The sequence below is a fragment of the Dermacentor silvarum genome, chromosome 10, assembly GCF_013339745.2.
Source record: "Dermacentor silvarum isolate Dsil-2018 chromosome 10, BIME_Dsil_1.4, whole genome shotgun sequence".
In the NCBI taxonomy this organism is placed as follows: domain Eukaryota; kingdom Metazoa; phylum Arthropoda; class Arachnida; order Ixodida; family Ixodidae; genus Dermacentor; species Dermacentor silvarum.
In genome coordinates this window covers 53,685,589-53,699,749 of record NC_051163.1, presented here as the reverse complement: position 1 = coordinate 53,699,749, position 14,161 = coordinate 53,685,589, and the positions used below count along the sequence as shown (strand labels likewise).

At 47.5% G+C, this 14,161-nt stretch overlaps 1 protein-coding gene across 1 annotated transcript; it reads left to right on the top strand.

Annotated features, from left to right (window-relative positions):
- Nucleotides 1–4,136: 4,136 nt before the first annotated feature.
- Nucleotides 4,137–13,324, top strand: LOC119466478 (methyltransferase-like protein 27). Its single transcript, XM_037726993.2, has 5 exons — nt 4,137–4,273; nt 7,518–7,643; nt 8,786–8,924; nt 11,669–11,758; nt 12,952–13,324. Exons 1-5 carry the CDS (start codon nt 4,151–4,153, stop codon nt 13,146–13,148), a joined length of 675 nt encoding a protein of 224 aa, XP_037582921.1. The 5' UTR covers nt 4,137–4,150; the 3' UTR covers nt 13,149–13,324.
- Nucleotides 13,325–14,161: the final 837 nt, after the last annotated feature.

Below are 14,161 nucleotides of genomic sequence, written 5' to 3'. Positions count from 1 at the left end.
TGGCTTCTACATTTTGCTTGTATTGTAATGAAAACGAAACCATTCATCATTTCTTTCTTATTTTTTTTGCCGCCGTTTCACCTCCTTGCTCAAAATTTTCCTCGAACTCACTCGCGATGGATTTCCTACTCTAGATCACCATATATATATTTTGCGTTCTCAGTGACTACTCCAAATTTATTATCATTTGGAGCTGTGTACTTTGGCCGCTGCCACAGGGCAATTTACAATGCACTCCATAAGTTCATAGAAGCGTCAAGCCAATTACGTGGCTAGGTGTTTTATCTCTTTGCTGAGATTTTATCACATGTTCTTTCAATCACTATTTTTTAAAGTAAGCTATATATTACTAAGCCTATTGCTGTTTCAAAATCTCGTAATCTATAAATACTCATTTGAATTCTCGTTTGTGTGGCCGCGCCCCTTGTGGGTATGCACCCCTGTGTTGACAAGGAATTAATATCAACATTAACAGCTCGCGCCCGCCCGTTCCCGTTCGTTGGGGCCGCGCGTCTGGTAAGTGAGCGTCCCCATCTCTGAAATGTATCACGCATTCCGCTACGCGTTCTCAATGGGCTTTAGAGTCGGACGCGGTTGTCGCTAATTGCGCAGTACCACAGCAAGCTGAACGGCCATAATCCCGATGACCGTGATTACAGCAAATCGCAGATAGCCATCTCCCGATCGTAGGCCCTCTAAACCGAAAGCATCGCTGAAGTTATGTCAGTATGGTGCAGATTTACACGGAACAGCAACTGCGGGGTCCCTATGTATGGCACGCTTCACGCGTTGAGTCAGCGCTCGTTGACGTGTCCATTTCACAACCATGCGATAGCGCTGCTATTGCATTTTCTAAAATGCTCAGTGTGGTCAGTCTGACATAATTTACAACGCTGGTAAACGGACACACTCCAAGACAGGTCGGCAAAACCGTCCTGCCTTTTTCTAGCCGTTTCTATAGCGCTCTAGATGTCATGGCTTCTAAAACATGCATCTTTCTACCTGAAGTATTGCCGATAGCATATTGGCAACCATGTCAGACACGTTTCTGCTAGGTAATTCAGCGCAAAAGTTAATGTTGCGACAACCGGATATGCCGCGCCGGAAATAAGTTCCAAGTACGTTACATGCGGTTCCTGTGTTGCTGTAGTTTGGGAATTCTTGCGTTTAAACAGGTTAGTTGGTGGTTATATTCCGCATTCGTGTTAGCTGCGCAATATGACCCTTTCAAGCACGGATTGTGATCGACTGTCGATAAATGCATGAAATTCACATAATTTTATGCAAAGGGGCTGCAGACTCCATCAAGAGCAAGTCAAGGTGATAGAATGAATCTTTCTGCATTGTATGATGAGTCAGCATAATTGGAGTGATTAGGTATCTCATTATTGTGCACTCCGTAATGATGCGTTTCCTTCTTCATAAAAAGAATTGAATCACTAGCGCAAATTACTCGCACAAGTTAATTATTGGTTGCAAGCATTTCTAGATCGAAAGAAAACAAATTATTTCGTAATTGCTACAGAGACGTTGTACGTCGCACCTCCCCTCATGCACTGTAGTGCCTTCTCCAAAGCGATCTTCGGTAGCCATATATTTCCCTCAGAAGTAAAATGAAGGTGAGGTAAGCAGAACGTTCAATTTACCCTAAGCTTAACTTTTGTCGTCCATGCCTTGCCACAACTGCACAGAAATGGCAAAAATAAATCGCGTCCAGAAATGTGTACACCATGACTGAAGGGGATAAATGGCACACAAAGAGAAGAAGCAGACACTACATTGGCCTCCCAAAACCATAAGTAGTATAATTCAATAAGTGGCACGCATGCGTGGTAGTTATGCCGTGTTTTGTGGATCTTGCTATGTGCAGCCTCGTGTTAAGTGAATCTCCGTTGTTTTCCATTTATATTGCGCTGTTAACATCAATCAATAAAGTAGTTCCGTATGGCAAGAAATTTCCGTGGTAGAGAAGGAAAGCGAAGGGGGTGAACTGTTGCACATGTGTTACTGCTACAAGTAGTCCGGAGGAGCTTATAAGACAGCGATTTCGATTTGTTGGATGAGACACTGAATCAGCGTAGCTCCCATATGCTACCGTTTCGTATTTACCAAAACGCCGCACTCACTAGTGGGGAAAGTCATATTTCTCACTCAGTAGCCTACGCTTTGTGTTAAATTAATATGAACGCAGTGTTAAATAACATATTTGTCTTATGTACCGTAGTTTAAACTTGTGGAACGTAAAGCAAACATGTTACTTAACACTGCGTTTATATTAATATAATACATAGCGTAAACTACTTAAACCTATGTGACGAGAACTCGGGATCGAATCCCGGCGGCGGCGGCCGCATTTCGATGGAGGTGAAATGAAAAAATGCCCGTGTGCTTGCGTTGTAGTGCACGTTAAAGAACCCCAGTTGGTAAAAATTATTCCGGAGCCCTCCACTACGGCGTGCCTCATAATCATAACTGGTTTTGGCACGTAAAACCCAAAAATCAATCAATCAATCAAACTTATGTGAACGAGGCCTTGGAGCTATTTTTAGGAGCGCTGTTTTACTTGGGCTCACTTCGGCTCCGTAGCTCTTGGTTCACTGCCATATAAATTCATCCACATGTATAGTGGTTTTGACGACAAGTTCTGTGTAAGTTAGACCCGATGTAAGAAAAATAATGGAGCGAAAAAAAAAATGACGCGCGTTGCAAAAAGTGTCAGAATTGTTACATCACGGACAAAGTGCCCTATCCCACGCATTATGCTGCAGGCTTGTATATCATGCGTTTGAAACCAAGGTTCAGGTAATCAAGAGCGTGTATATCAAATGGCTTTTATTGCGATTGCAAATATATGGACACTCCAAACGAATTTTCGCCGTCGTCGGTGTCGGCGTCGCCGTGAGGCTCTGCGCATATCTGCGTATATGTACGCTATATGTTTATCCATACCGGACATGCGGGCTATATTGCTACACTACTGAATCATTAAAGTTGCTTATCCCAGATCTTACGTTCTTGAATATTCTGCAGAAATTTTGAGAATAGCAACCCACATACAAACGTCATGAAACAACACATTCACAGCGCATGCCTTTTATCTTAAATCTTGTCAGACTATTAAATATTAAAAGTGGAAAGCAATACCAGTGATCAAACCTGAAAGTGGCCGGACGCGGCTCTTTAAGGGCCGCGTAGTGGCGCCTCTGTGATGTCATTACAGGTCCTACACGGCGTGTTAAAGCTTTTGAGGGCGCCAGAAAATTTGGCGCACATGCGCATGTCGCTTCCGCGTTAGTCGGACCCGCGTATCCTTGGAACAGCGTCCGAGAAGTCGAAGCGGAACGCTAATTCTTGCTTTTCGCAGTCATTGTGCTTCGTCCTTTGGGCGAAAATGCCAATAGTTGAGCGTGTCACATTGTGTTTATGTATGAGTTAGGAGACAGAACGTTTATGAGATACAGGGCGAGATGCCGGAAAGCATATTCATCAGGCACGGACCACGCTGGTTGAAAGAAAATTGGAAGACGATTGGAACAAAGGTCAAGTCCGCCTGGCGAGACATCGGCACAGGCTCAGCCTTAGCACCTGTTCTTGTTAATTTGTAGATTTGGGCACATTCTTTATACGCAATACTACTGGTTTATTGAGACTGAATTTGAATTACCGTTAAGTTTTCTTCACTAATGAAGCGAAGTTGCCCGCCATGGTAGACCATTGCTTACGGCATTGTGCTGCTGAGATCGAGGTCGTGGGCATTTCGATTGGGTCGAAGTGCAATAATGCTCATGTACTTAGATTCAGGTACATCCGTGAGCAAAAGTATATAGACCAGGGATTGCGTTATAAAGCCGATTTTGTCACCTTCCCGCGAATGCAACTTGAAGTTGAGTACAGCCGTCCAAACTTTGTATTGCGAACATTCCTGTACTCGTCAATTTAAGTTTATGCATGTTAATTGCGAAAAAAATTGAGTTTTTTTCGGCGACCTTGTAGTCAGCATACTTTGGCTCACGTGTACACGTTAAAGAATACCAGGTGGTCCCGTCGTCCTGCTTTCCGACGCTGCAAGCTTGGGACCGTTTCGACGGCCCATTCACATGTGGGATGATTTGCGCGCGCGTCTCGTTGCAGCCGCCCATACCACGAAGACATGGCCAAGAAGGCCTCGACTGGCTCCCTGGACCGGTCCGACCTCGTCGACTTCGTGGTCGACGACCGGACGGCCGATGAGACCAGGGCCATCTACAACAGCTGGGCGAACAATTACGAGGAGGTGCGGTTACCAAGCAACGCCACCTAAATCATATACCGAAGTGGCATTTGAACGGAGACGAAGAGGGGGCAGAAAGCTGGGCAGGCCGCATACTAACAATTTTTTTGAAGGGGGGGGGGGGGGGGGGGCGGCAGTGGGCACGTGCCTGCGGTGCCACCTCCTGACTAAGCGACTACACGTGCGTTGTTTAATGCACGTGCAGGGCTTAAGCTAATCGCACAACCAACTCGCCTAACGGTCGCGAGCAGAGAACAAACGCGCTTATAGTATTGGAACACTTCGTTTTTCTCGGAAACAGCACACAGCCAGTGAACAACAAGTGTTGTGAGGAAATGTAGGTTCATATTAATTGCGCAACGAAACGGGGACAAAGAAAGCACAGACGACACAAGGGCAACTCTCAACTAGTTTATTTCAGGAAAAAATTGACACTTAGGTACTTCATCGTCCGGTGACCACCCTGGGGGTCGAACTGAAAACCACAAGGAATCAACTCGCCCAGCCGTCAGTACATATACTTCTGTCAAATGTAGGTTCGTTTGCGTTGCTCCACATAACGCATGAGTGGGTCTGTATATACTGCTCGTTGGAAAGCCTGCTCTAAACTGAAAGGAAATATTAAAGAGGCGTATGAGGCGTAAATGTCGATTGGAGTAATTGTTTATAGGAGTTAACAAAGTTCGGACGTTTTGCTTTGAGCTTGTTACAGCTAGGCCGAACGGCTAATATACCATCTATACCATCTTCCTAACACAGTCAACGAAATAGGCCCACGCAAGTGCAGATATGAAACCCCTATTAAGCAGCACGCACTCCCTTTTGATCAGATTTTAATGGCTGCAGTGGACATGGATCAGTTTCTCAGATAACATGAAAGTCATTTCGGCGCTTCGATTCCAGCGCACACAATAATGGTTCTTTTACATTTCTTTATTTCATTTAAAAAATTTTTTTTTTATGCCGCGTCTGCTCGGTTTACCTGTTGGCTTGCGTTTTCGCGTCTTTGCGGAGGGAGCAAGCATACCATTTGAATTTCACAATTCATCAGTATAGTGTTTCAGCGTTGCCTTTAAATGATAAAATGTTAGTAGATTCGATTTTGGTCACTTTGGATTTTTTTATGTTCACCCAAAGCATATTGTGCACGAGCGTATTCCTCTTTTCGTCATCGTCGGAGTGCTGCCGGCGCGCCAGGGAGCCAAATTCATGACCTCGGGCTAGGCTGCAGAACACCACAACGACTGAGCCAATACGGTGCCTTCTATGGGATATAATGCGAAAGTATTGCAGGATGAATAGTGGGCTTGTCTTAGCACCGGAAGACAGACGTGACCCACCAAAAATGCACGTGACCAAACAGTGTCTGTGGGGGCTACTCATGGCACGGTCGAATTCCGCCATATTGTCCAATTCTATAATGGTGGCGTTTTGAGCCAATCCGAAAGGCCGTAGCAGCCCTCTGCGCCAATTGTAATTGTTAAAGAACCCCAGGTGGTCAAAATTAATCCGGAGCCCTCCACTACGGCGTGCCTCATAATCAGAACTTGTTTGGGCACGTAAAACCCCAGAAAGAAGAAAAGCAATTGAAAAAAAAAAGGTGAATTCGACAACGTGGCGGAATTTGTCAATGTCCAGGATACCACCCCGTGTCTGTCAGCGCTAAAGGAAAAAAAAAAAAAAAAAAAAAAAAAAAAAAAAAAAAAAAAACTAACCCAGTTCCGCGAAGTGAAATCTGCTGAAATAGCGGAGCTGTGGTCGTCCCGTGTTTCTCTGTGTTTGCATCTTCTTGTTGTTTTTCGGTGATTTTCTGTGTTTTGCTGTGTTTTCCTGTGGTGTTTTTCGGTGATGCTTTGTCATTATCGGTGATTTTCTGTCATTCGTCAGCTAAGAGACTTAGCTGACGCTTGGCTTGGGCTTTCCTCTCTCGAAGCTCGTGGTTAGCTTCCCTTGGCTGTCGCTTGGCTTGGGCTTCTCGCCCTCGAAGCTCGGAATTTGCGCGATGTCGGCGCTGCCACTAGCGCTGAGCGGAGTTCATTGTGCGAAAGGGCTCGCGCCGGCGAAACACCTGCCCTTCGACCCCTCGCCTCCCCCCCCCCCCCCGCCCCTTCTAAAGGCGCGCACTCTGATTGGTCCACTCCTCAGCCGGCGCGGCCTCTGATTGGTCCGGGTGGGACTGGCGAGACTGCATTCCCGGCTGGACTTACGCGTCCTTTGGTGGTGGCCGGGTTCCCGAAACTGCCCCTGCGTGACATCGCCGTACAGACAGACGGTGAAGGGTCGACTTAGAACAGCTCAGCTGTTAAAAATACAGACGAAACCTATCTATAATGATTTGTCTAAAACCGGCTTCACATGGCGCACTTTCAATCGCGATCGAGCCTGATCCGGATCACAATTATCGACTACGATTGATTGCCTTGCCTAAGCTTGGAGGGGCTACCTCCAATCTCTGGCTCATCATTAACGTGGACTCATTCGCTGTCTGTCTCATCACCAATGGGTGCTCAGAGCCCATCCTGATGATGAGCCACAGAGCGTGAAACTTACGCAAAGCACCAAATCACAGTTGAGAATTTTGACCCGGATCGGACTCGATCACGATCGACGGTGCGCTGTGCGTCACTCGTATGCGTTACGCGAGATGTCATTCGCAGAGCACACGTACCTTATGCAACTTCAATTACAGCCGACGAGCGAAGCATGACGGTGCGTTCGTTTGGCTTCGTCACTTTTGCGGCCAAACGCACAGGAGACCACCTAACCATCACGCGTGAGCCGCGCATGCGCGTCGATATCGTGACAGCGCGACGGCGACGGCGCTGGGATTCTACTTCGAGCGTCCGTATAATTGATATCGCAAATGAACGAGCGGAAGGTGGGGCTGGGCACAGCTGTGGTTCCCTCCTCTTTACCTTTTTTGATTTCGTTTCGCGCAAGGTAGTACGATCTGTCAGCTGAAACAGCATTGTATGGCACTCCTCCGGCTCAGTTCAGACACTTAGCCAGCACGAAAGAGAAGCCCCGACCTTTCCAGACCCTTTAATGCGTTCCACGTCCATGAGAATGTGGCCACTGCGACCCGGGAATACAACCCGTGGCCTCTCGCTTTGCCGTCCGAATACGGATGTCTAAACACGGAAGTTATATAATGTGTATGCACGTCACAGTAAGCGCCAAAACAGCCTCGGCGTCTGCTCTGTTCACGTCATTGTGACGACAGTCTTCTCACCTTTCTTTGACCCAGGACATGGTACTGCAGAAGTACAAGGCTCCGAGCATCATGGCTCACTTCATCAGCCAGGAACTGCAGATCAAAAAGGACGCCGTCATTCTGGACGTCGGATGTGGAACCGGACTTCTCGGGGTGCAGGTATATGATAGTTTCAGCATTTATACTGCGCAGGTCCTGTCGCGCTCAGCGTGAGCTATAACGCACGACCGCTTTGCCACGCGATTTCGTGTTGTTTCTCATACCGAGCGCGATAGTACACTCTAAACACTGCAACATTAGTAAACATACACTTTTTCACATTCAACACACCGTTTGCATATTGCCAACAGCCTTGTCTGCACACAAGGCAGCAATGGTGTCGCGTCACCATTACCAAAGATAGACGTTCACGCTGGCGCACGCCGCGCGTAGGTGACCGGCTAGCCTGTCCATTCTATCCCTCACAATGGCGGCCGGAAATAAGCGCCGCCGAACTAAAACACAGGCTGGTCTGCTTAATGCGAGTCGCGTATAGGTAAACGGCGCTATTTTGTGCTGACACACATTTTGGGAGTTGCAGAAGCTCCACACGCCAGGCTTCTCGCACTTAAAAGAGTGACATTAGCAGTCACGAAGTTGAGAGACACATCAATATATTGTCACCATAGGCTTCACAAGCAGGCGTTCAGAAAGACCAGGGCACGCGCTGGCGGGTATTTTCTGCTGTCGTCGACTGCGCTTCCCTTCCCTTGACAACCATTCTCTAACTCAAATGCTCCACCGGTTATCTGTCCTACGCATTACATGACCTTGCCAGCTCCGTTTTGTCCTCTTATTATCAAGTATATAATATCGGCTTTCCCCGTTTGCTCTCTGATTCACACCGCTCTCTTTCTGTCTCTTAACGTTAGCCTTATATTTTTTGTTCCATCGCTCTCTACGTGGTATTTAATTTTTTCTCGAGCTTCTCTGTTGAACTCCAAACTCATTTATAACAGTTAGTATTTACTAGGTCGGGAACAAACAGCGCTAGGACGGGACGAAGTGAGTAGACAGACAAGGCGCTGAACTAACAACCACTGGTTTATTGCTGGGAATGCAATATATACAAGCAATTGCATTCCCAGCAATAAACCAGTGGTTGTTAGTTCAGCGCCTTGTCTGTCTACTCACTTCGTCCCGTCCTAGCGCTGTTTGTTCCAGTCCTAATGATGCACCCACCAGCCCAGACCAGCGCACTCCTTTGTATTTACAGCCGTTATCTCAGAGCCCGGCCATTTGCTTTCTATCTGCCATTCCAGCTGAAGAACCTCGGCTACAGCTACATGGATGCCTTGGACTACAGCGAGGAGATGATGAGCGAAGCGAAGAAGAAGGGTATCTACAAGCGCCACTTCGTCGAGAAGGTCTCCAAGAACAACAAGCTCTCCCTCAGGGACGGTGAGTGCGGAAAGAGAAATAGATCATCAAGTGTGCCCGTGCACACGGGTACGGGCATGGTTTCCTACGGTGGCGTAGCCAGATATTTTGTTCGAGTAGGGGCGGTGAGGGGCTGGGGGGACGAAGTGGGAGAGGGAGCTAGGCAGACAGCATTCTGGTACACAAAAAAATGTCACAGTTTCGCCCTAAGGGCGAAGCAATGAATGCGATAGCAACACAGCAATGTCATACGATGTAAGGTGAGCGGCTTTGGTAGCAATATGAATTGTAGTAAACATGAGCTGATAAGGTAAGCAGGTGTGCTGCGGCGTAAGTAGACCGACATGAAGAGAGACTCGATGACCACGAGAAGGCGCGTGTGAAACGGTGGTGTTGATGAGAAGCGCTTCCCGTGGGCAGCGCGCGTGCGAAGGGACACACCTGTAGCGCTGCATTGCCGATCCGGGCAGCATTACATGGGTAGCGTGCGTTGGAAAATGTGGCCCGACTATTACTAACTGAATGAACAAGCGTGGTGTGAGCGCGCACAAACAAACATGAATAGATCACACTGAATGACTGCAGACAACGACTGTCAAAACGCTGGCACCAAGCAGCGGGCGAAGGTACGTGCGGTTTATCGCTTCAACGGAAACTGAGCGTGCATAAAGGTCAGAGCCGTGTGGAGATAAGAGACTGTGCGGCGAGCGACGAGCGCGGTTGCTGGCAGAGGAAAAGTGCGCCCCCCCCCCCCCCCCCCCCCGCTCCCTCCGGCGCTGGCTGCCCGCTTCCTTGCTTGCGCGTGGGAGAGATAAGAGACCGTGCGGTCGAGCGACGAGCGCGGTTGTTGGCACAGTAGAAGTGCCCCCCCCCCCCCCCCCCCCCCCCCGCTCCCTCCGGCGCTGGCTGCCCGCTTCCTTGCTTGCGCGTGGGAGAGATAAGAGACGGTGCGGTCGAGCGACGAGCGCGGTTGTTGGCACAGTAGAAGTGTGCCGCGCCGCCCCCCCCCCCCCCCCCCCCCCCCGCTCCCTCCGGCGCTCGCTTCCCGCTTCGTTGCTTGCGCATGGGAGATTGAGTGCGTTCGCTCTCCGTGATAGCGCGCGTCCCCGCACGCTTCCGCTCGGGCATACGGCGCGCGGTGAAGATTTTATCTATGCGGAACCTCACGGCGACGGCGACGCCGACGGCAGAAATCCGGTTGAAGTGTCCATATAATTGCTATCGCAATAAAATTTACGTGAGAGGGGGAGAGGCCCGTACCCGGTGTGATCCCCCTCCCTCTTGACTATTTCCAACTGAAATTGTTAGAACGAAATCTGGTGCTACCGTCGCTAAACGAGGATGGGGCTTATTGGTAGTGTATGGATTTGACAAGGTGTTTACATGTCTGTATAATAATAATAATTACAAAGTTAACGAACTAATTATTACCAACTAGTTATTTAGGAGCAAAACAAAGAAGTACTGACCTTAGCTCCAGGTTGCTGCTGACAACATGCGGTTGGTTTCGTGGGCATTAAGGCTGTTTTTCTTTTTTAAATCTTGGTGCATAATATCTGCGACATTATGTATAATTCAGAGGATAGGTGAAGCAGTTTTTATTAAGTGGAATGGTGCCTGCGGTCCACATTGTTATTATACTGCGAATTTTCATGTCAACAGAACTTGATCCATGCCATGTTATACAGATTGTTGCTTGTTAAATTTTACGGAATTTTTAGAAATCGCCTGTGGCAGGTAGCATACTTCTTATCATTGAGCTAGGTTATTCGATGAGGCGGACATTAGTAGCACAAGAAGTTGAAACACATATCAACTAATTAACAAAAGCTACTAATTATATTCTTAGTTAATTACTTTACGACACATTGAAATTTACGAATTGTAGCCGGTGAGCTTGTCAGTCGTATCCATTTGGAATGAATTTCCAGAATGACTCTAGTTTAGATATATGCGCCATCAAACTCGCCGTAAAAATGCACGCGTTCCACTTACTTTTTTACCGAAAAGCTGTTTTATACACGGAAGCACAAAAGTAACTGGAACGCTCATGTATTTCGTCCCACACTTTGGGAAATAATATCTCGAAATTGGTGTCATCCTGGAAATTCATTGCAAGTGGATGCGTCTTGCAAACTCACCGGCTACAATTCGCAAATTGCAATATGTGTCGTAAAGTAATTAAGTTCATTAGTCAATTTTGTTAATTAGTTGATTATGTGTTTCAATTTCTCGTGCTACTAATGTCCTCCTCTTCGAATAACCCAGCTCAACGATAAGAATTATGCTGCCTGCCACAGGCGTTTTTTAAAAATTAAGTAAAGCTTAATTTTGAACACCCGATATTTTTTTTTCTTGTTTAGTTGTTTGCCTTCTGTCTGCCAGCTCGGCCTCTCACCTGTATGTTTGTTCCAGCCCTGTCTCGGCTTCGTATGTCTTCTTTTGTGCTTGGATACCGTGAATATATAAAACAATCCTAGGTTGTGCAGCGTTCTGTAACTATGTGCAGTTAGCCATAAATAAAAGTTTATAACGATAAACCTCAAACTTGAATGCCGTAACATTGTTTTCGACTCTCGAGCGTTTACATACTGAGCGATCTCCGAACATCCACCACCTATTTCAATTGCATGGAATTTCTTGAACATGCCATTAATTAAAAAAAAGGAAATGACTCATCAGAACTCCATCAGAACTCCATGTTAGGGCAATGGAGCACAGTTTCCTTTACAGTATTTTGCCCTCTCTTATTTGGTGCCGTGCAGCTGAGTACGACGTCGTGGCCCTGTGCGGTTGCCTCATGCCAGGCCACATCATGCCGGACGCTCTTCCTGAGGTGGCCAGACTCCTGAAGCGTGAGTTTTGATTGGTTGATTAATTGATTGGTCAATCGTCACAGACTACAAACCGGCAGCATCGAGCTGGTTTATTACACGGCCACACGTTCTTGTGTAGGGGGAATACAAACTGTGGAGCTTGTGTGATCGAGCATTACCTCCGCTTAAAAAAAAAAAAAAATAAACCCCTCAGGTTGTCAACATGGAAATTCATTTCAAGTGGATGCGTCTTGCAAGCTCACCGGCTACGATTCGTAAATTGCAATATGTGTCGTAAAGTAATCAACTGATAAGTTAGTTAGAGAATTTTTGTTAATTAGTTGAATATGTGTTTCGATTTATCGTGCTAATAATGTCCGCATCTTTGAATAACCCAGCTCAACGACAAGAATTATGCTACCCGCCGCAGGCGATATTTAAAAATTCCGTAAAGATTAATTTTGAACACCCGTTATTACAAGTTCGCTGAAGTAAGCGCATTTCATAAGCACACAATCAGCCCAAATCGCTCGCGACGAAGCGCCTGTCGTGTAGATTTTAATACAAGCGCCGAATGCCTATGCACACTAACGCGGCGACTGTGCTGCCGCCCATAGGTCGATATCGCGGCCCATACCAAGTAGACGAAAATTTTGAGGATGCTTAAGCTTCGCCTTTAAGAGTGGAACGCGATAGTATTAAAGGATCCCTGACTGCTTGTCACGCTTCCCGGCAACTGCAGCTTTCTTTTTTTTTTCTCCACCTTCGCCTCCGCGGCGCGCGGAGGCGAGTGCCTTCTGGATGGTGTTGTTGCAAGCAACCGACCGGGCGCGCCGCCGTGTGAATGGTTTAAACGCAGGAAAATGGGTTTGTATTTGAGCTTCCGCGCAACAAAATTATGTTTTCTCGTGTATTCAAATTACAGTCCGACGCTATCTTGTCTGTAGATTGCGTTTTAAGTTGTACTTTACGATTGTTCTGACGCATTTTACTTTGAGAAATTAAATTAGTTCGGTTTCGCCTCCGCGCCACGCGGAGCGCCTGCGTGGTTGTGGTTCGGAATTATTTTTCGCCAAACGACCGTCGGCGCCGACACCGAATTTTTAGCAACACTGGGCCCTTAACGCTATGTTAACTCTATGTTAACGCTATTCATACGCCTTAACGCGATCCCGTTAAAACTGACTGCCGATGTAACGAGTCTTTCTGAGTCCCATTCCATCGCTACGCAGCCAACGGCCGTCTGATGTGGGTCCACCGCACGCTTGACTACTACGAGAGCAAGTCGGAGCAGTTCCTGGAGACGCGCTTCACCGGCACCCTGCAGGCGCTCTGTCGCCAGTTCCGCATGGAGATAGTCGTCCGCAAGAAGGTCCAGGAGTACCGGCTCAAGTGCGACGGCCAGATCTTCGCGCTCAAGAGGAAATGAAGACGCGCGGTTCCACGAGTCCCCCGCTCCCGTACGCCGCCCTCTCCGTGATGGCAAGGAGAAAAGTCCCGTTCGCGCAATTCGAATACGCTTGACATGCTGAGCAAGTCGGCTGTGCTTCTGGCATGAATTAAATTTACGCATTGTATGACGCACTGTATGTTTGAAGAACTGGATGGGCGGCACAAGATGTTTCGCTCATGAGATCCGCCATCTTGCTCCGGTAGAACAGGACGTGTTAGGAAGCGCACCTGCGGAATTACGCGTATGCCCCATATTCTGGCGTGACTCTTATCTGCGAGCTACGAGGTACTTGGGGTGTCGAGACGTGTTGCTTGACTGTGCAACCAACCGCGATCACATTTCTGTACCGTTCGAAATTACTTCTCTATTATCTTCTTCAGATTATCAAGCACCGTGCGTGTATCAATGAAAATAGATCTTAGACTTGCCTGCGTCCCACCGTCTCGGACCACGCGAATGCCAATGGCGAATAAATTGACGCTAAGGTTTAATAAATTCTAAGAACTACCGGAAAATATGGAGTTTGTCATCGTATCATTAAAACGCGCCAGTTCTCGCTGATCGAATGATGAGCGCGCGCGTGATTATATATCTAAGCATAATAATTTTCCATAGCCGCCGCGGGGACGCAGTGGCTATGGCATTACGATGCTGAACACGAGGGAGAGAAAAAAAAAATTTAATTATGGGGTTTTACGTGCCAAAACCACGATCTGATTATGAGGCACTCCGTAGTGGGGGACTCCGGATATTTGGACCACCTGGGGTTCTTTAACGTGCACCTAAATCTAAGTACACGGGTGTTTTCGCATTTCGCCCCCATCGAAATGCGGCCGCCGTGGCCGGGATTCGATCCCGCGACCTCGTGCTCAGCAGCCTACGAGGGAGTGGGTTCACTACACAAACGCGTGTATAAAGTCTGTGGACTGGAAATCTGCAGTAATATCATAACGGCGTTTGTCTATAGACAGTCTATAGACTATGAATTG

Bases quoted from the DNA above. Each gene is read 5' to 3' on its own strand.
- LOC119466478 (XM_037726993.2), top strand. From the start codon at position 4,151: ATGGCCAAGAAGGCCTCGACTGGCTCCCTGGACCGGTCCGACCTCGTC. The intron at 7,644-8,785 runs GTATATGATAGT...CTGCCATTCCAG, and splicing joins CCGGACTTCTCGGGGTGCAG to CTGAAGAACCTCGGCTACAG. The intron at 11,759-12,951 runs GTGAGTTTTGAT...ATCGCTACGCAG, and splicing joins GGTGGCCAGACTCCTGAAGC to CCAACGGCCGTCTGATGTGG.